The sequence below is a fragment of the Bombina bombina genome, chromosome 5, assembly GCF_027579735.1.
Source record: "Bombina bombina isolate aBomBom1 chromosome 5, aBomBom1.pri, whole genome shotgun sequence".
In the NCBI taxonomy this organism is placed as follows: Eukaryota; Metazoa; Chordata; class Amphibia; order Anura; family Bombinatoridae; genus Bombina; species Bombina bombina.
In genome coordinates, this window is record NC_069503.1 from 864,224,918 (window position 1) to 864,246,195 (window position 21,278).

The following is a 21,278-nucleotide window of genomic DNA, read 5'->3' on the forward strand; positions in this document are numbered from 1 at the left end:
AATAATTAAAGTTTAATTTTGACTAGACTATCCCTTTAATGTTATCTAAAAGGAAGCATGGTGGAGGGAAATGCATTCAAGAATCATATCAGCTTCATAGTGTCCCATACCAGCCAATGTGGCCTTGAATACTGAAACTTTATCGATTCAATTATCAGCCTTTCTTGATTGCATTTGAAACAGCAACTTTTATTGAACACTATAGAAAAAAAAGGAGTTATAGAATGCAATTCATCCACATATTGGCCTAAGCATGAAAGCTCACCTAATACTTGAAGGGAAGCTTTTTTTAGGTAAATTGTCTGCTATTATTACAACCTGCATGCTTTGATTATACATACAGCTTATTTGAGACTCTTTTTTTTTAAGATTCCCCCAGTCAGTTCATTCAGAAACACGCAAGTGGATGGTTGATAGCTTTTTTTATCACTGCAGACATGTTTTACTGAAAAAACGTCAGTGAAATAATTAAAACATTAATTTTAGTATAACAAACCTGTCTAATCAAAAACAATGGTTAGAACTCTGAGTGATAAAGGTGAACAGAACATGTATTTTTATGCAAGATTAAACAGGAAACTAGAATTTCCGTGGCATCATATGTAATATAATTTACTGGTTTTAGGCAATATAATTCTAACATTAAATGACTACTTAATGCAGTAGAATTACATCATTTTAAAAGTACATAATAAAAAGACAATGCAATAGCACTGACTCTGAATTTCAAATAAACAGTATATTTTGTTTTCTGCCAAATTTATTTTTTCTCCTCTGTATCATGTGACAGTCATCAGCCAACCACAGACTAGTATACATATACCTTGTGAGCGTGTGCACATGCTCAGTAGAAAATTTGATAATGGAAGTAAAATGCAAAGTGTCTTAAAACTCCATGCTCTATCTAAATCATAAAAGTTAATTTTGGCTTGAGTGTCCCATTAAATCTATTACTTCTGTCTTAATACTTCACTTAAAGGGACACTGAACCCAAATTTTTTCTTTTGTGATTCAGATAGAGCATGCAATTTTAAGCAACTTTCTAATTTACTCCTATTATCAATTTTTCTTCGTTCTCTTGCTATCTTTATTTGAAAAATAAGGCATCTAAGCTTTTTTATTGATTCAGACTCTGGACAGTACTTTTTTATTGGTGGATGAATTTATCCACCAATCAGCAAGAACAACCCAGGTTGTTCACCAAAAATGGGCCGACATCTAAACTTACATTTTTGCATTTCAAATAAAGATACCAAGAGAATGAAGAAAATTTGATAATAGGAGTAAATTAGAAAGTTGCTTAAAATTTCATGCTCTATCTGAATCACGAAAGAAAAAATTTGGGTTCAGTGTCCCTTTAATTGTGATTTGGCACTGAATAAGTTAACACATTGTAAACAAAACAAAATAGTAATAATTAATAAGCTTTTTTTTTACCTCTACAGGAACTTGATTACGAAGCCATGCAATCAATGAACCTTGGTATTGTTGTTGTTAACAGAGCAGCATTTCACCATTCTGTTATATCAGAATACAGAGCTCAAATGTCAACCATAAACGTTATTGTAGGAAATCAGATGGAAGGGCCTTCGTTCCAGCCAAATACACAATATATCACTCTCCCTGATGGTATAAATAGAGATGATTTAATTTCTCGCATTCTAGCAAAATTTACAGCTATTGATATGGAGACTGGAAAACCAGCAACCAATATTGTGTAAGAATGTTTTCTTATATTATGTCATTGTTTTAATAATAACATAAACAACATGTTGCTATGAGTGACCGGGGAGGTGGGGTGCAAAACTGCACTATGAAATGCTGCATCTTATATTTAAGCATGAGTTCTACTTGAGTCTGTAGATGCCACTGAGCCACCATTTTGAAAATGAAGATGATGCATACAAAAAACTTTCCTCTGCTGCTCTGCATGTTGCCACTGAGACTATTATGTTTGAAATATTTTGTTTTATCTTTTTGCCCCCCTAGAAAATGTCTGTTCATGCCTTTGCATGATCATGTATTATTCAGTTATGAGGTGGCCATAGTGGCTTATGAGGTTTACTGAGTCTTGCACCATCTACCTTGTTTACAGGAGAAATATGGGCATGCATTCAAAGCATACAGATGTCTATGTTTCGCGTTGCAAGTGTCTAAAATAAGTAAGAAAATTTCACAATGTTGTGTAGCAGAATGATAATAGACATAAATTTCAAACTAAAGGGACATTAAACACTTAATTTATTTTATAACCCTAGTATTGAGGGAATTTTCCACCTCTCTCTAGTCGCCATGTTGAAATCTATCTTTCACTGCACTCCAGGTAACCTAGGTTCCATAATGGCAGCATACATGATTAAGGGGAGGGGCAAAACATATATTTAGGGTCTAGTGTCCCTTTAATAAGTCAAATAAAAGTGTGGCATCTCAGCAGTTTAATATTTTTACTGAGGGTAGTTATCAAAATCTAAAGTAACATATTTTTCAACATTTTATTGCAATACTTTGGTTCTCTGCATATCAAAGCTCATTATAAAGTATTTGTACATTCTGACAAATAATTCATAAAATCTTATTCTTTTACTCTGGGCTCTGACACACCTTAACCTGTGCTCCAGTCGAAAGAGTTTGTCCTAAGCCACACTAAAGGGATAGCATCTGGGATGTATAATAGATTAAAGTAACAGTATACACAAATTTTCATATTACTGCATCTAATAGGCACTACTATAAAGAAGAATATGCACATATAATAATATACAAATCTAGTATAAAACCTTTTAAAAACTTCCATAGAAGCTCCCAGTTTAGTACAATTGATGAGGTTAAGTTGGGACAGCCAATGAAAGGCGCTGGGAAATCAGGATGAGCAGACACCCCCCCCCCCCTCCCCTTCCCAGCATATAAAAAGACCCTTTAGACAAACAGGAGCAAGCTTGAATCTGTAGACATCAGTATACATCTGAATCTTTGGGTATTGGTTAGGAAAATCAGCACAATGCAAAACTACACATTGTTACAGAACCACTCCCAGATGGGCTACAAAACATTTATGCAAAGAAAAATCTAGTTTACAATGTCCCTTAAAACTTGCATGCAAATTCCACTTATAGCCACTTACTAAGAACTATTTATCCGCAAAAGTTCCTCATAATATTTTGTTTTTTTTGGTGTTTTCGCAGCTCTCAGCAAATAGATTTAAGCAGAAATCATGTTAGTTTAGCCTTCTTCAAATCTTCCATGCTAGATCATGGACCATTGTTTACATACTATAGCTTTGTGGCAGTGGTTTTCATTCACGGTGCTAGGATATCTTGATGTGTCACAGCCTACAGCTAAACTAGGATTGAAAGGGAAAAGATTGCATATTATTATGATACTTTCCTTTTGAGTATTAGTCCTTTATTATAATATATTCATAATGTCACTTGGTTATATGTTTTAACTGCAGCTGCAGTTTTTTTTACTGATATTATTATTATTATCATTTATTTGCATAGGGCCACAAAATTACGTACTAAACAAATCTAGTACAGAAAGAAAAAAGGCCATGTTCCGGAGAGCTTACAGTCTACAGGTTGAGGGTGCAGAGACATAAGGTTTTGGCTAGCTTGTTACATGGATTGTAGTTGGAGCAGTGAGTCAGGCAGTTCAATAATTATTTTTGTTAGGATGAGAGATGGTAAGCCTTATGGAGTGGGGTAGAGAGGTCCAGAGGACAGGAGCAGCATGTGAGAAGTCTTGGAGGCGTGAGTGGGACATAGAGATAATAGTAGTGGAGAGATGTAGGTCAGAGGATGATTGAAGAAGACAGGATGGGGAATATTTGGAGAGGAGAGAGGAAATATAGTTGGGAGTGAGGCTACTTTGTAAGTTAGGGATAATACTTTAAATTATATTCTGGAGTGCATAGGGATTCATTGTAGAGACTGGCAGAGCGGAGCAGCTGATGTAGATCGGTGACTTAGGTGGATGAGTCTAGCTAAAGCATTCATAATAGATTGGAGGGAGGAGAGGCGGTGTTTTGGAAGGCTATTTAGAAGTAGATTGCAATAGTCAATGCGTGACAAAAGGAGGGAAATAATTACTATTATTGTAGTTTTTTGAGTAAGGAAGGGACAATTCTGGAAATGTTGCCTATGTGTGCATGTCAGGATTTGGTAAGTGCTTGTATATGTGGGTTGAATGTGAGCCAAGTGTGAACTGGATGAGGTGTTGATAATAGAGTCTCTGACTGTCAGAGAAATGTCAGGTGTCAGATGTTTCAAAGAGGTTATAAATAGAATAAAATAAATAAGAATAAAAAGCAACTCAGTTTTGGACAGATTGAGTTGGAGGTAGTGTGAGGACATCCAAGAGGAAATTGCAAAGAGACAGTTGGAAATCTGGTTGAGTAAAGAGGGAGAAATATCAGGACAGATGTGGGTATCGTCAGCATATAAGTGGTACTGGAAGCCAAAGTAGGCTATTAGTTTTGCAAGGGACGATGTATAGAGAGAGAAAAGCAAGGGATCCAAGACAGAGCCTTGCAGTACTCCAACTGAGAGAGGCAAATGATCAGAAGATATGTTGTCAAAGGAAACAGAAAATTAGTGGTTTGAGAGACGTAAAGCAAACCAGGAGAGGGCTGTGTCTTGGATGCCAAATGAATGTACAGTTTTTAGGAGGAGAGGAACTCATGGTCAGTAGTAGCTGGTGCATATTAAAAAAGATTGTGCACAGTTTGGTACTGGTAGTAGTTTGAAATGTCTCTTAAAGGGACATTGTACTCTAGATTTTTATTTGCATAAATGTTTTGTAGAGGATCCATTTATATAGCCCATCTGGTTGTGTTTTTGTAAAAATGTATAGTTTAGTTTATTTTTCAATAACATTGTGCCAATTTTTAGATTCCTAACCAAGCCCCACAGTTTCAGATGTATACATGTGTTTACAGACTCCTGCTGGCTCCTGTTTATGCTATCTGTCTTTTCATATGCACAAAGGTCTGCTCTTCTTGTTTTCCCAGCCCCTTTTACTGGGTGTCCCAGTCTAACCTCATCAACAATGCTAAACTGGGAGCTCCTAAGTAAATTTTTAAAAGGTTTTATACTGGATTTTTAGATCAGTATCTGTGCATATTCTTTTTTTATAGTAGTATCTATTACATGCAGTTATATGAAAATTGGTGTATACTAGGGATGGGCGAATGTGTAAATTTCCAAATTCGAATGTTAGAATGAATGTTATTACCGAAATTCGAATTACAAATCCGAATGTTGATACAAACGAATATTCTTAAAAATTCTATAATCAAATGCTATTTACAGTTTTCGAATGTCACTTTCGAATTTGAATGTTTATAATTAGATCGAATGTCCACATTCCAAATTTCGAATTTAATATTCTATTTAACAAATGCTATTCAGAAGTTCAATAGTTCATGTGGTAGGGAATCTAGTAAATTGATACATAATAGATACAAATATATCAATTTGAATGTTTCTATTTTGATTGAATATTGCATAATTTGATTATTACATTTAAAGAAAACATTATAGAAATACTATTACCAATATATAAATTCAAATTTTTAATTTGAACATTGCATAATTTGAATATTGCATTTAAAGAAAGCATTAGAAATACAATTACAAATATATAAATACAAATTTTTCTAAACTAATATTTTCGAATGTAATTGTAAAATTTGAAACCGAACATTCGAAAATCGAATGTTAGAATGTTATGTAAAAATTCTAAATTCGTTTCGAACGAATGAATGTGTTAAAATTTGTTTCATTTTTCGAATGTTGCTAAACATTCGCCCATCCCTAGTGTATACTGTCCCTAAACCTGCAGGCTTTAGTGTAACCAAAGAAACAAAAACAGATTCGGAAACATCATTCTGCAGTAATCATTTGGGGAAAATGTAACTCTGCCTACAGTTAATTTCACTGCAAGGGTTTTTCATCCTTGTTATTTTATAATGTTACAAGTACAACCCCATAATTATTTCAGAATCACCAATGCCTCATTATTATGTGCAACAAATTGTTGGATTATTTTTTTTTTTACAATTACCTTTGTTATAGATATCTGTTAGAAATAAAACAATTATAAATAAATGTGTAACATATATGATGTCAAGAAAATGCAAATAGTTTGCAGAGCTAATATATATATATATATATATATATATATATATATATATATATATATATATATATACATACATATATCACATATTTTGCATGTTATTTTTAGTTATGCCAGTGTTAAAAAGATAAAAGTAGGAATAATCTTTTTTTATTAATTTTTATACTGATTTTTTTTTTTTTTAATACACAACTAACAAGCCTCTGATTTATATGGTCTTGTTATATTCTGTATTCTACAAACAGGTACATGAAAGGTCAGGATACTGAAAATTGGCTAATTATCGACTCAGTAACTGGGGAGATCAAAGCCATAAATATGTTAACTGCAGATTCACCAGGTGTCAAAAATGGCACATACACTGCTGAGATATTGGCAATAAACCCTGGTAAGACATCAAATGGGTTAACCCCAAACATTTTAATGCCTTTTATGAAGTCATTTCAATAACTACTGGATCTGTAAAATTCTTCCTATTAATTTTATTAATCTGACCTTTCATTTTTAGATTTACCTGACCGAACAGCAACTGCCACTCTTGTTGTAAATGTTCCTGAAGGAAAAGCAGGTTGTCCAACAATAACTGTTGAAAAACGCCCTGTATGTTTGGATAGCAGACAGGTTTATATCACTGCCCTTAACTCTGATCCTGCAACAAATGCTGCTCCTTTTACTTTTGAACTTGTATCTATTAGCCCACAAACTACTGGCTGGACACTTCAATCCTTTAATTGTAAGTGGGAATAAATATGTAAAACTAACATGTATCAAATACAGTGTTTGTCATTTGTACACTGCACAGATTTATTTGAAAATCTATGTATTTTTTAAATGGGATCTATTTAAGAATCAAGCATTAAATTATCTCAGGTTACACTTTTAAAGGAACAATGTGCACAAACATTTATATGAAAAAACACAATATTTTATGAAAAACATTGTGCAGTAAAAACTTCTTGTGATATCAGTTGTTTACGTCCTACTAATCCTCTTTGGATGATAAGCACTTCCTAGTAATGCCCATTGACTGATAGTTACTGCCTGTTAATGATGATTTTTTGAGAGGTATTTCACATAACAGCTACAACTTTTTACAGTTCTAGAATTACATTATAAGTAGATCATAGCTTGCATGGAAACATTTGCACTCCACTTGTAATCTAGCCCAATATTTTTATTTGGAATTTTGAAGAAATGTTGTTAGTTTGTTTTAGAATGAAATAAAAATGTTAATTTTACTCAAATACATAGGTTATCACACACTCGATATTCTAATTTCGGCTTTTTTCCCGTGTTGGGTAAGCTCACGAGTGAAAACAATTTACTTTCACTCATAATATGAGTACAACCCAAGCACACAAAAAGCTTACTTCTAGCACAGTTAATGCTCGAGCGGGAACGTTAATTAGGGCTCCATGATGTATTAGTATGTGTAATTATGAATGGTAATATTTTTTGCATTTACTGTAAGCTTAAATTAATTATATGAAAGTGGTAGTTTATAAAGAAGTAACAACAACATTTTTTTTTTTTTGGCAGCAACAACTGCACTATTAACTGGACCATCAAGTTTAACTGCCAGTAACATCACTGCTGATATAATTGTTAGAGACAGGAATAATGTAAGTTGTCTAAATCCTTGGAAAATTCCTTTAGAAGTTTGCGAATGTACAGACGGTCGTGTGTGTGACGCTGCCAAAAGAGCATCCAAAAACATTTCACTTGGCCCGGCAGCTATCGGTCTTATGGTCTTAGGATTTTTAGCACTGCTATGTAAGTCATCTAAATATATTGAGTACTTGATGCATAATACATTCTTTATTCCTAGTCTACAATTAATATATTTGACAGATTACTAAACACTGTTAATATTTCAATATTTAATGTTTCAATATTTTTGAAAATGTAAAAAGATGCAAAGCAATTGCAATTGTTACACCATACAACTTTATTGTTTTAGTAACAGTGTACAAAAGAAAAGAAAATAAGTACAAACAAAAATACAAACAAAACGTGAAAAAAGAAAAAGAAATAACCTTAGAAATCAAAACTTTAAACTTGTGGTTTGGAGTTTTAACATATAGTAATAGCAAAGTCATATTGTTTTGACTTATGTACTAAGCGTTTGACTATCAGCAAGCTTCAACCATCATAGCTATATAGTCTACTGGGGTATGTACTTCCTAGTTTATTCTACTAGGGTATTCTCCTATGTAATATTCTTAAGTTAAATACACCACTATGTAATTTATCAAAGGATTGCAATTGTATGAATTCTGATGTTTGAATGGTAGATTAAATGTTCTCCTTGACATTCGTTTTCATATTTGAATGCTTCTATAAAGTGAATGTTAGCATATGAATATGGAATGTTGCATTTAAAATATTGAATGATAGCATTCACATATCACATTTATCATTGTAATATTACATTTAAATGTTGATTTCATTAGACTGGCAATAATATCTATGAGAATTATAATTAAAATATTAATATTTAAATATTAATATGTTACCTCCAATATCCACATGTTATATTTGATCCATTAAAATGGAAAAAAACAAAAAGAATTGAATATTTAGCAGACACAGTCAACAATCATTCAAAAGAAACAATAAAGAATTATTTAATTTAAATTTAACAGTAACAAAAAGGAGAAGATTAAATAATGGAGTGGGAACATTAACTCAACATAAACAGAACTAGTAATTACAGTGTTTATAAACAGAAAGTTGTCAGCCCTTACGTAAATCAGCAAATGTACATATTATTTATTGGGCTATTTCAATGACTGATCCAATATACTACGATTTATTTCCCTCTCTAACAGTGGCTCCATTATTAATGCTGCTATGTCTATGTGGGCCTGGTGCAGGAACTGGATTTGTACCTGTTGCAGAGGGATATGACGGAGCTTGTCGCCCTTGGGGAACTGAAGGAGCTAAGCCAGAAGATGTGGTCAGTTGATTAATATTTTGTTTTGACCATAAAAATAATAATGTTTTTTCTAAAATTAATTCACCCACACAATTGCCAAATATTAAATTATTCACCGTGTACCCAATATTTCCTAAAATAAATAAATAAAAATATATTTAAAATATTTCTCTAGATCTTTACATTAAACAACATATACATCTGGTTAAAACTGATAAAAAAAATATTTTTTTTATTTTAAAAATGATTTAAAGTGAGAAGATTCAACGGCTAACATTTAATCATGACAATAACATATCCTTCGATGAAGATTACATGGTACATTTGCTTAAGTAAAAATAAATATTAGGTAAGAAAAAAAACTTTGCTGATTAAAAGTAAACAAACAAACAATAAATAAACAAATAAATAAATAAAAAGCAGCATCAGAAAAACTAATACAAAAGCGCACTTTCAACAACACTCACAAAGATTGGGCAGGAAAATGGACACGTATTGTGGTTGAATATATGTCTTTTACAAGCAACACATGAGCTGTATGGTCACATGTTGGGTTTTGTGGACACAGCATCCAAACACTCACTGGGAAATTCCTGCTCTCTTCCTTGGGATCTCATCAAATATCCTTTTCTCAGCAAGAGTACAAATGCCCTTTCACCACAAACAATTCTGTCACTAATTATTCATGCTGTGATCCCCAGTAGTTATGGCTGCTTTTACACTCTTTTTCATTGCAGATAGACAACAGCCCTTTAAAGGGACAGTACACTAAAAATAGTTTTTTCATTAATGCATTTTAAATTACTTGTTATACCAACTGCAGAGTATAAAATATTTGAGAAATTCCATTTTCATGCTTATTTGTGTATATGAAGTAGCTGATTTTGTGCTTTGAAACCACAGCCTATTACAATGGGTTGAACTTAAAGGTGATATCAGATCTCATTATGTTCTAAGTTTGTGTAAACAGACTTGCTTCCTTATCTTTTATTTGGCTGGAACACCAAAGCTCAATGCATAGAGAGAACAATGGAAAATTATCATTTTATTACTTAACTATCCTGCATCCCACTGAGAGTGTAATCTCTTCTGCTGGCTGTGTATACTTAGGCTATTCAATAGCCTATACTCCAGTATTAATTTGTTCAGTGTAGGTGGCGATACCACAGGCTAAATCAGCTATTTCAAATGCTGAAATAGGAGTAAAGGAGCTACTTGTAACCAATTTAATACACTCTAGCAGGTTAAAAGGATCATTGGGAATAATTTAAAGGGGAGAAAATTTTTGGGTGAACTGTCCCTTTAACCCTCATCTGTCAGAGGGGCCATACATGCTAAGAGCAGATAACTGGTGAATCATACATTATACCTCACAATGATTTTCATTACAATTTAATTTACTGAGAAAAACAATAGAATTATGTAAGAAACAGAACGGTGTAAAAAAGGAGCATGACTACCAAAACAGTAGAAGTGTCAATGAAAACAGCAAATAAACTGTCATCAGTGGATTGTCTCTGTTGGTTTGTTATAACTATATCATGTACTAGCCTGAATGAGGCTTCAAGCAATGTGTCATCCAAGGTGTGAAGATCAATATAGCAATTTCAAATAGTGTCACATTATAGAAACATAGATATTGACGGCAGATAAGAGCCATATGCCCAGCAAGACTGCTCGATATAAACGTATCTAGTTTGTAGGAGAGCCTTATGCTTGTCCTAGGCATTCTTAAAGTCCCCCACAGTGTTTGTCAATACTACCTCTTGTGGTATATTCCATGAATCAATCACCCTTTCTGTAAAGAAGTGTTTCCTCAAATTACTCCTGAATATACTACTCTTCAGCTTGAGATCATGACCCCTTGTTCTTGCATTTGCCTTTTTATGTAAAATATTCAAAAAATTATGAATGTAAACAATAGCAGACAAGGAGGAGAAAAATAAATATTCATACCTCCAGCATAAAATTATTCTGTTATGATATATATCTATATATCTATATATCTATATACACTGGTCCAGAATACAAGTGGCTCAACTTTTTCACTCACTCAGTAAAAAAATTCTCATGCCAGTTAGACCTTGAAAGTAATATGTTAGTGCAAGAGTGAAAGACTGATGCGTGCTAACTTCAGGATATTGGATACTAGAGCATCCACTTTCAGAAAACAATAGTACATTTTAAAACACCATCTCTTACATGTAAGAAAGAAACAACTTCTTATGACATATATGTTACCTAATTTGATTGAGTCCCTACATTATGAAAATTAATATGTTTACCTAATTGTGGGTGCTCTAAATCTTTTACTCTTTTTTTTATAGGATGTGACCAATATGCTCATATCTTCTGGACCTGAGTATTCTGGTAAGTTTAAGTGCATGTGATTATGTATGTTTAATACTAACTATGTAAAACAAAATATGCAGCTGTTCTATTATAAAGTTTTTTAAAACTATCCGTAATTTACTATGTCCATGGAGAGGCCTAATTATCATCATCTACTGCAGGGGCTAGCACTCTTTAATAAACACCATTATCAAAGTAATATCGTAAAGTGACCATATCAGTCTGCAGATCTTATACTGCTGGCCTTGACATCCCTCTTTCAGCACCTTAAATTATTGTCCACAGAGAGGGCCGGTTTTCTGGGAAAATAGTTACCTTGTTGAGATTAGCTACTTTAACATGTGCATGTCACAATTACATAATCGAACTCCACATATGTTTGAAAGGAATGTGTGGAATGTGATTATGTAATGATCAGCATGCGCAGATGCAGGTTGCAAATCTCGACAAGGGGACTAATCTACTGCTTCCATTCCATTGTTAAAGCCGCCACAGATATGCGCAGTTCAAGTTGATAGCACATTTCGATGGTCCTATTGCACAACCTTTTGGACTAGTAGCAATTCATTAACTGTACAATGTAGCGTATAGTTAATGAATTTAATATGCTACAAGTCACATGCACTTTAAAAAATATACTGTTATGAAAAATTTCATTTCCATTTTCATTTTATTTTTTACTTTAAACCAGGGCCCCAATAGCGGTAACACTTGCCCCAAACACCTACTAGTCCCATGAACATTAAAAAATATTCAAATGAACAATTATATTTCTATCCTTTTCTTTATAAATCCATTAACTGTATGCTTCGTGGTACAGTTTTGTACAGACTTGCTACCAGTCAAAAAAGTTGTGCATATCAGTAAGAACAATAAGACCATCAAAATTTGTTACCCTTTTTAAACTGCGCATGAGCGCCTGTCCATGGCCGTTGAGATTTGCTACCTGCATCTGCACATGCTGGTCATTACATAATCGCATTCCATACATTCCTTTCAAACGTATGTGGAGTGTGATTACATTATTGTGAGCATGCGCAAGTCGAGGTAGCTAATCGCGACAAGGTGGCTATTTTGACAGAACATCAGACTGGGAGATCAGACCCGCCCCCCCACTGGCCCAGCTCAGCCCCATGCCCAGTTCCATGTGCTTGTGCTTCCTGTGTAATGGCCCTCATGGCCTCCAGCTCTGCTCCCTTCGTGTCATGTGTGGGGTGTCACATAATATCCCCGCCCCCCGCCCTGCAGTGGTATTAGAGCAGTGCAGCCACCTCACTATGCAAGCTTGAGCCACTGTGCGCTCAACAAGCGGGTCACTCCACTGTACAGGAGGACCAAAAGAGGAGAAAAGAGCTAGCCCTGAGATGATGTTATCTTTCAGTGCCACACTTGGCACAAGCACCATAGTTTGCTGACCTTAGATTTAATGTGCATTTTTTCATTTGAGCAGTTGTAATCACAAAGGGTTCAGAAAGATTAGATTCACAATCTCTTATTTCATTTATAATTATATTTTCTCCAACAAGCAATCTATTTATTAACTTCACTGGCACACATTAAAGAATATAATCCAGATCCCTTCATAAAATGTTCTTCACCTATTTTAACATTAAAAATGTAATTAAACTATATTTAAAACATTGCATCAAATTTAATTACAAGAAAAATGATCTCATTCATAATGATGTGTTTTTTCTATTTTTAGAAATCCATAAACAACTGTTGTTTCTATATTTTTTATTATCCTTTTAATTTCTTTAAGGGGACAGTCTACTCCAGAATTGTTAGTGTTTAAAAAGATAGATAATCCCTTTATTACCCATTCCCCAGTTTTGTATAACCAACACAGTTATATTAATATACTTTTTACCTCTGTGATTGCCTTGCATCTCTGCATATTGACCCCTTATTTCAGTTTTTTGACAGACTTGCAATTTAGCCAAACAGTGCTGACTCATAAATAACTCCACGGATGTGAGTGCAATGTTATCTATATGGCACACATGAACTAGTGCTGTCTAGCTGTGAACAACTTTCAAAATGTTTATGAGATAAGAGGCGGCCTTCAAGGGCTTTGAAATTAGCATATGAGCCTTCCTAGGTTTAGCTGTCAATAAAGAATACCAAGAAAACAAAGCAAATTTGATGATTAAAGTGCATTGAAAAGTTACTTAAAGGGACAGTCAACACCAGAATTGTTGTTGTTTTAAAAGATAGATAATCCCTTAATTACCCTTTCCACAGTTTTGCATAACCAACACAGTTATATTAATACACATTTTACCTCTGTGATTACCTTGTATCTATGCCTCTGCAGACTGCCCCTTTATTTCAGTACTTTTGACAGACTTGCATTTTAGCCAATCAGTGCTCACTCCTCTGTAAATTCATGTGCATGAGCTCAATGCTATCTATATGAAACACATGAACGCCTTCTAGTGGTGAAAAACTGTCAAATGCAGAGGCGGCCTTCAAGGTCTAAGAAATTAGCATATGAAACTCCTAGGTTTAGCTTTCAACTAAGAATACCAAGAGCACAAAGCAAAATTGGTGATAAAAGTAAATTGGAAAGTTGTTTAAAATTACATTCTCTATTTGAATCATGAAAGTTTTTTTTTTTTGTTCTTGACTGCCCCTTTAAAATTGCATGCCCTATCAGAATCTTGAACGTTTAATTTTGACTAGATTGACCCTTTAAGCATTATTTGTATTTAAAAAAAAAACACTCATATTCCCGGATTTCTTTTTGCTTTACTAATTGTCAAAGTATATTGAAAGGCAAAGAATTTTAGATAAAAACTAAAGCATTTTTTTCATTGCATTTGAAAGCGACAGAGGCTGAACATTTACGACTTCACTATTTTTCAGATTTTCATAATAATTATGCAGTTGGGGCAGGCCAAGATCTATCAGCAATGGGAGGAGCAGCAGCAGGAGGAGCATTAGCAGCAGCAGCAGGAGGAGCAATAATAGGGGGAGCTGGAAGAGGCGGCACAATGAGAGAAATGACAGTGTACAATGGAGCAGGATATGGAGGTGGATTTTCTGGAGAGAGTAACATGGCAGGTTCAGTTCTTGGAGCTCTACCCCCATCATACAAAGAAGGTGGAGCTGTGAATATGGCTTTTGTTGAAAACTACTTTGCTGAGGTAAGAAACTCATTACAGAAATTCTGGTTTTCCACTATGGAAAGCAAAATAGGAATACTTCAGTATTTACTGTGTATTAAAACAAGTAATTGCTTAGTGTTATAGAGTTAACAAAGTTTTACACTAAGGGGCCGATCTATCATGCCGTCAATTGGCCCCAATTCATCTGTTTCCATGCAAGCCTTCAGGCTCGCCGGTAACAGGAGTCAAGAAGCAGCGGTCTTAAGACAGCTACTCCTTAACTCATCTGCCACCTCTGAGGCAGCGGACAGCAATCCGCCTCATCGCATACAATCGGGTTGATTGACACCCCCTGCTAGCGGCCGATTGGCCGTGAATCTGCAGGGGGCGGCATTGCACAAGCATTTCTAGTGAAATATTTGTGCAATGACAAATGCCGACAGAGTATGCTGTCAGCATTTATCGATGTGCGGCGGACATGATCCGATACAGCGGATCATGTCCATCCGCACATTGATAATTCAGCCCCTAAGACTAAAGATTTCTCCTTCTGCAATCATTATGGCAATAAATAGTTTCAAGCATTACATTGACACATGTTACACCATCTGACTGCTTTGACTATTTGTATTTTTTAATTCTCAAAGATAGTTTTATTAATATAAGAAAACTGACAGATCAGTTGTCTAAGGCTTAGTCAGGTGTTATGTCTAATATGCAGTTGAAAGCAATAGTAGCAATGGGATTTAAACATTAGGCTTACACAATTATTATTTTATCCATATTATTTTAGAAAGCAGATGCCTATGCTAATGAGGATGACAGCCGACCGGCAAATGATTGTCTTCTAATTTACGATAATGAAGGTGTTGGAAGCCCAGCAGGATCCATTGGTTGCTGCAGTTTTATTGCTGATGATCTTGATGATAGCTACTTGGACACTTTAGGATCAAAATTTAAAACTCTAGCTGAAATCTGTACTGGTGCAGAAATTGAGCCAACAAGGATTGGTGATGATCAGCCACGACTGATTGCTCCTAGTACATCAGTAGATAATGAAATAAGTGTAAGGTTAGATGAATCTTATTTAAATGTCAATGCTGCTCCACCTGCAAACGTTGGTAGCTCTAATTATATCAGTGAGAGTTCCTATTCCTCTTCTTCTAACCTTCAGCCAGCTAGGCCTATCACTGAGTCATTTATTCCTGGTAATGTAGTGGTTACTGAGACTTATACAACCACTGAAAGTCCTTTCAATCCTGTTGTACGTGCTGTTGAACCAAGACCTCATTCTAACATTCTTGTAACAGAAAGGGTGGTTGGCTCTGCTTCTGGAATGCAAGGAGGATTTCCTGATGTGTATGATGGCTCAAATGTTATCGTAACAGAGAGGGTTGTTCGTCCTACTTCTGCAATGCAAGGAGGCTTTTCTGATGTGTATGATGGCTCAAATGTTTTCGTAACAGAGAGGGTTGTTGGTCCTACTTCTGCAATGCAAGGAGGCTTTTCTGATGTTTATGATGGCTCAAATGTTTATGTCACAGAAAGGGTGGTCCGCCCTGCTTCTGGGATGCAGGAAATTCTAGATTTCCAAAATCTAGCAGAAGGATCTAGTGTTGTCCTAAGAGAGAGAACAATGACTCCAAGTGGTTCAAGACAATCAAATAGCCTAAATATTGCAGACTGTGTTGATGCACAGAATGTTGTAGTTACAGAAAGGGTCATACAGCCAATGTCTAATGTTCAGGTCAATAGAAGTCACCAAGATTTAGGTGGTGGACAAAATGTGATTGTGACAGAGAAAAGAGTTGTTTCTAGCCCTGGTATGAAACGCCATATGCTGAGTGCTGAGCCCTTGCTGCAGCAGTCAATTGCGTCAACGTCACCCACTCTAGCTCGCAGTAAAGTAACAAAGTATAGTACTGTACAGTACACTAAGAAATAAATTCCTCATACTCTCTTAATATTTGTACTGTGTAAAAAAGCAATATTTTTTAAACACCTCAACATATTATAATTTGCTTTAAAACTATTACATTTTCAAATGCTTTGTGTATTTTATAAACACATAAAAGAAAACATCAATAAGAAACAGATATGTGTATAAATATTATAATATAATGTCTATTTTATGAGAATATTGAGTTACATTTTTGCCTTATTCTCTTTAAAAATGTCTACACTTCAAATCTAAAGAAAACAAAATTATTGGAATAATATACTAAATACACAATAAAATAGATGTATACAAAATATATAAAAATAGAATAATCCCCTATTTTTAAGACCTCTAGATCTAAATAGTTTTCAGTATAATACTAAAAGAGAACCTTCTAGTATATACAATTGTATTGTCAATGTACAAAATGTAAAATAAAAAAAAGTTCTACGCATCTGTAAATAAAATGTTCTTAAAGTATTATTTTTTCCATTTAGCCTAATGTCCTGTCAAAATCCTTATTATTCTTCATATATATTTTATGTTGTATAGGGAGAAAGAATTTTGTGGCTATTTTTTCTTTATTACGGCACTTATTCAAAGTAATATTGACAATTATATCATATGCTTGTTCTAGCAATAATATCATAGTGAAAACCAGCTTTACATAAGCTTCTCTTAACCAGAATTTTTTTTCTTTATATCTATATTTTTCATGTTTTTTGTATTTTTATTTTGTATATGATTTATCCTTTTTCTACTTAGTACTGTTAAACTTCCGTTTTAAATAGTGTTTCCTTTTAGGAGCAAGTTAAAAATTGCTTTGAGCATGTGCAAATGGGAAAACAAAGAGTGATTGATTTATGGAATAAACTTCCTCAAGAGGTAGTAATGACACACACTGAGGGGGACTTTAAAAATGCCTGGGACAAGCATAAGGCTATCCTACGAACTAGATAAGTTTATACTGTTAGATAATATCGGGCAGACTTGCTGGGCCTATGGCTCTTATCTGCCATCAATATCTATGTTTCTATGTCTCTCATTCACATACAGAACCCTGCATAGTTAGATAAACATCTCTGAAGTTAAAATATAAGTTTTTACATTTTTTTGAGGGACCTCATCATTTACAAGACTTCTTCGATCTTTGATCATCTTACATGAGCGGAGAACTTTAGATTATCGGGTCCAAAGTAAGATCTATTCACAGACTGTAAATCTTCTTGCACTAAGCTAACTAAAATAGTTGGCTTAAATAAACATTGAACATATTTTGTGCAACTCCCTCTAATTATGGGTTGCAACATACTGGAACCTTCATTTTACTGCAGATATCTGAAGTAGAGTTGCTGCACATATGCAAACAAATGAGCACTAGAATGCAGTGAAAGTAGAATTTCAACATGGCAGCACCCATGACTAGATGGAGGTGGGGAATAACGTATTTAGTGTTTAATGTCCCTATAAGTCACTTTAAGTTTGCTCTTTTGAAAATCAGCTGGTTTGTTACTAGAAATATTGTAAATCAGCTATTAACAAAACAATGATTTTCAACTGACCAATTTTTTAAAGTCATGTAATCTTCAGTGACTTGCTATATTTAGGACATAATAACCTAACTATAGAAAAACATTAGGTGCAAAGATAGTTTACAAAAATTACAGGTATTATTTATTAATAGTGCAATTTGGAGATAGATAAATTAAATAATAAAATTAACAAATACAAACACGTACCTGTAGATAAATTCTGACAAATGAATATGTCTTAAATTAAAATATGATAAAATAGTTAAACTGCAATAATAATATTTTTTTATGATTAAAATATTTTTCTCAATATCTGTAAAATTTCTATTTGCCTTGTTATTTACATTTAAGTAGTAAGTTGTCTCTACATACGATTGCTTCTCTGCTCAACTCTTTCTTCATAAAAAGAACACATACACCTTAAGAAACATGTTAATGTCTTTTTTGTGTGTGTGTGTTTTTGTAATCTGCTTTATATGTTTACTGTGCCGAGTACAATTCTTGTTCTTCATTTTTAAAACACAGTGACATCGTTTTTAATATGTGCATGCACTGGAAATTGCTTTGCTCTAAGGTTGCAAAATGAACATTCTTCTGTTATATACTTGACAAAAAAATAGCTGTTAAATACCCAATCCACAACAGACTGCTTATATGCTTATAAAAATTCTGCTTTATTTGTCTTTACTTCTGTTTAATGATTAGCACATATATTGTGGTTGTGTTTTGGGTTGCAGCTTTTATCAGACAGCGTTTTTATTTTTTCAATTTTATAGTAGGGTCAAAAATTGAGAAATGATCGAAAATAAATATATCAAAAACCTAATATAATAGTTAATAAGCAAGAAAGATTTAGCAACCTGCACTGTTATGAACAAACCATTATGTTTGGCAATATTTTTGTATTTTATAGAAAGTATTAATAAAGCACTTTTAAATAAATATGGCACTATTTTTTTTCTCGAAGAAAATATTAGTGCAGCGTGATCATCTTTTTAAGATAAGGTTTAAGGAATGAATATGCTGTATATGCATAAGGTGTTTATGAAAGACTACATAGTTTCAATAAACTGAATGTGTTTTATGAATAAATTTAGCATGGTTACATGCAAATACATGAAAGTATCGGTGAGCATGTAGGGGTGTGTGTGCACGTGGGTGCGCGCATGCATGTCTGCATGTTTGAGTGTGCATCTGTGTGTGCATGTAAATGAGAAGAGCGAGCAAATAATTTGTACATTCAGTTTCCTTTTGTGATGGCACTTTCTGTAAAATCAAAATATACACAAATAAATCCATACTATGATATTTTAGAACAAAAATCTTTGTAAGTATGAAAAAAATATTAAAAGGATGTTTGAAAGACAATATTCTTATTTAATAAGTACATAATTGCCATCAAACAATAACAGTTTCACACCAAACAGGGCTTTTTTTGCGCTATAACAAATCTTTGATCGATAGACAAGCTTACAACCTAAATTAACTATTTATTTTCTGATTTTCCAAAGCACCAATCACTGTTCGTGTTGCCTAAGGCAGGCTTCTTCAAACCACGGGTCGGGACCCATTACTGGGTTGCAACACCATGTTTACTGGGTCGCAACTTGTGTGTGTGTTGTAGGAGTGTGTATGTGTGTGTTGTGTTGTATGAAAGTGTGTGGTGTGTGTGTTGTATGAGTGCGTGTGTGTTGTATGGGAGTGTGTGTGGTGTGTCTCTGTGTTTTGTATGAGAGTGTATGTGTGTTATATAAGAGTGTATTGGGGGGGGTTGTACGAGAGTGTGTGTAATATGAGTGTGTGTGGTGTGTGTGTTTTGAATGAGAGTGAATGTAGTATAAGATTGTGTGGTGTGTATGTGTGCTGCATGAGAGTGTTTTTGTGTGTTGTATGAGAGAGTGTGTGTGTGTTTTATATTAGAGTGTGTGTGTTACCTTTTACAACACTTTTGAGTTTGACTACAATCAGGAAAATGGATACATTTTAGTCACTTTGACAAAAATTGCAGCTATCTTGTATATTACTTCAGAATTTTTCAGACGACGCATAAAAATAGGGTCACAAAGGTATGTGGTATCATGATTTTCAGACTCCTAACCAAGCCCCAAAGTTTTATGAGAATACCGTCAGCTACTTTCTCCTGTTTGTGTAAAGGGTCTTTTCATATGCAAAAGAAGGGGGAGGGGGGGGGAAGTGTTTCTTTTTTCCCACTTGCAGTGGGCTTTCCAACTGCCTTTTCAACAGAGCTAAACTGAGAGCTTCTAAGTAAGTTTTAAACAGTTTTATACTGGATTTTTATATCAGTATCTGTGCATCTTATTCTTTGTAGTAGTGTCTATTACATGCAGTTATATGAAAATGAGTGTATACTGTCCCTTTAAGCTTTTTGTGCTAGCCGGATTGTGCTCGTATTACAAGTTAAAAAAAATCTGAACTTAGAATATTGCATGCGTGAGCATGTATTCCCCTATAGAAATCAATAGAGAAAAAAAAAAACACCCCAGTATCGCGCAAACTCAATCCCATATTCACATTCCCCATAGAAGTCAATGGAGAAAAAAACATTAAGCAAACAACATGGCATATTACCATTAGCGAATGTAAAATATTTATAGTAAATACATAGTTAAAACCTTTATTAAATATGAATATTGCATAAATATGTTTTTTCATGTTTTTATCTATTTAATGGCAAAGGGCTCGAGTGCACTTTTATATATGTCTACATGTGTGAACATATATATTTATGTTTATATGTGTATATATGTATTTATGTGTTTATATGTGTATATATGTATTTATGTGTTTATATGTGTATATATGAATTTACAGACACATATACACATATAAATACATAAATACATATGTACACATATATAGACGTATATATATATATATATATATATATATATATATATATATAGTGCAACATTTTTTTGGAAAACAGTTGACCACAGCTCTGTAAACATTGTAGCGTAAATCCCAATTGCGATTGTAATATAAGCACAATTAAAATGGTTTGCGAAAACACAATATTGCTTGCGCAAAATCGTTTGCGCCTCACTTGTAACCTAGCCTTAAATGTTTACTATAACAGCTGTCTGATATCAGACAACTCGTTCATTTCCCAGCACTTTAAAGACACACATGCAAACAGTAGTGTAGTACATAAGCTTCAGTATTATTCATTACAACTGCACCAATACAGTTGCTCAGGTGCAAAGTAGAAAGGAAAATTAAAATGAGCAAATGCATTGGCTAAAGTAAGT

The 21,278-nt window shown here is 33.9% G+C and overlaps 1 protein-coding gene across 1 annotated transcript in view; it reads left to right on the plus strand.

The window, feature by feature from the left end:
* The window catches only part of DSG4 (desmoglein 4), a 58,330-nt gene extending 39,379 nt beyond the window's left edge, over positions 1-18,951 (plus strand). The window contains exons 9-16 of the mRNA XM_053713135.1: positions 1,446-1,717; positions 6,384-6,526; positions 6,647-6,871; positions 7,678-7,911; positions 8,970-9,097; positions 11,404-11,446; positions 14,297-14,577; positions 15,332-18,951. Of these exons, the coding sequence (XP_053569110.1) occupies positions 1,446-1,717; positions 6,384-6,526; positions 6,647-6,871; positions 7,678-7,911; positions 8,970-9,097; positions 11,404-11,446; positions 14,297-14,577; positions 15,332-16,483 (2,478 nt within the window). The 3' untranslated portion in view covers positions 16,484-18,951. The remainder of the gene's footprint in view (positions 1-1,445; positions 1,718-6,383; positions 6,527-6,646; positions 6,872-7,677; positions 7,912-8,969; positions 9,098-11,403; positions 11,447-14,296; positions 14,578-15,331) is intronic.
* The last annotated feature ends 2,327 nt before the right edge of the window (positions 18,952-21,278 follow it).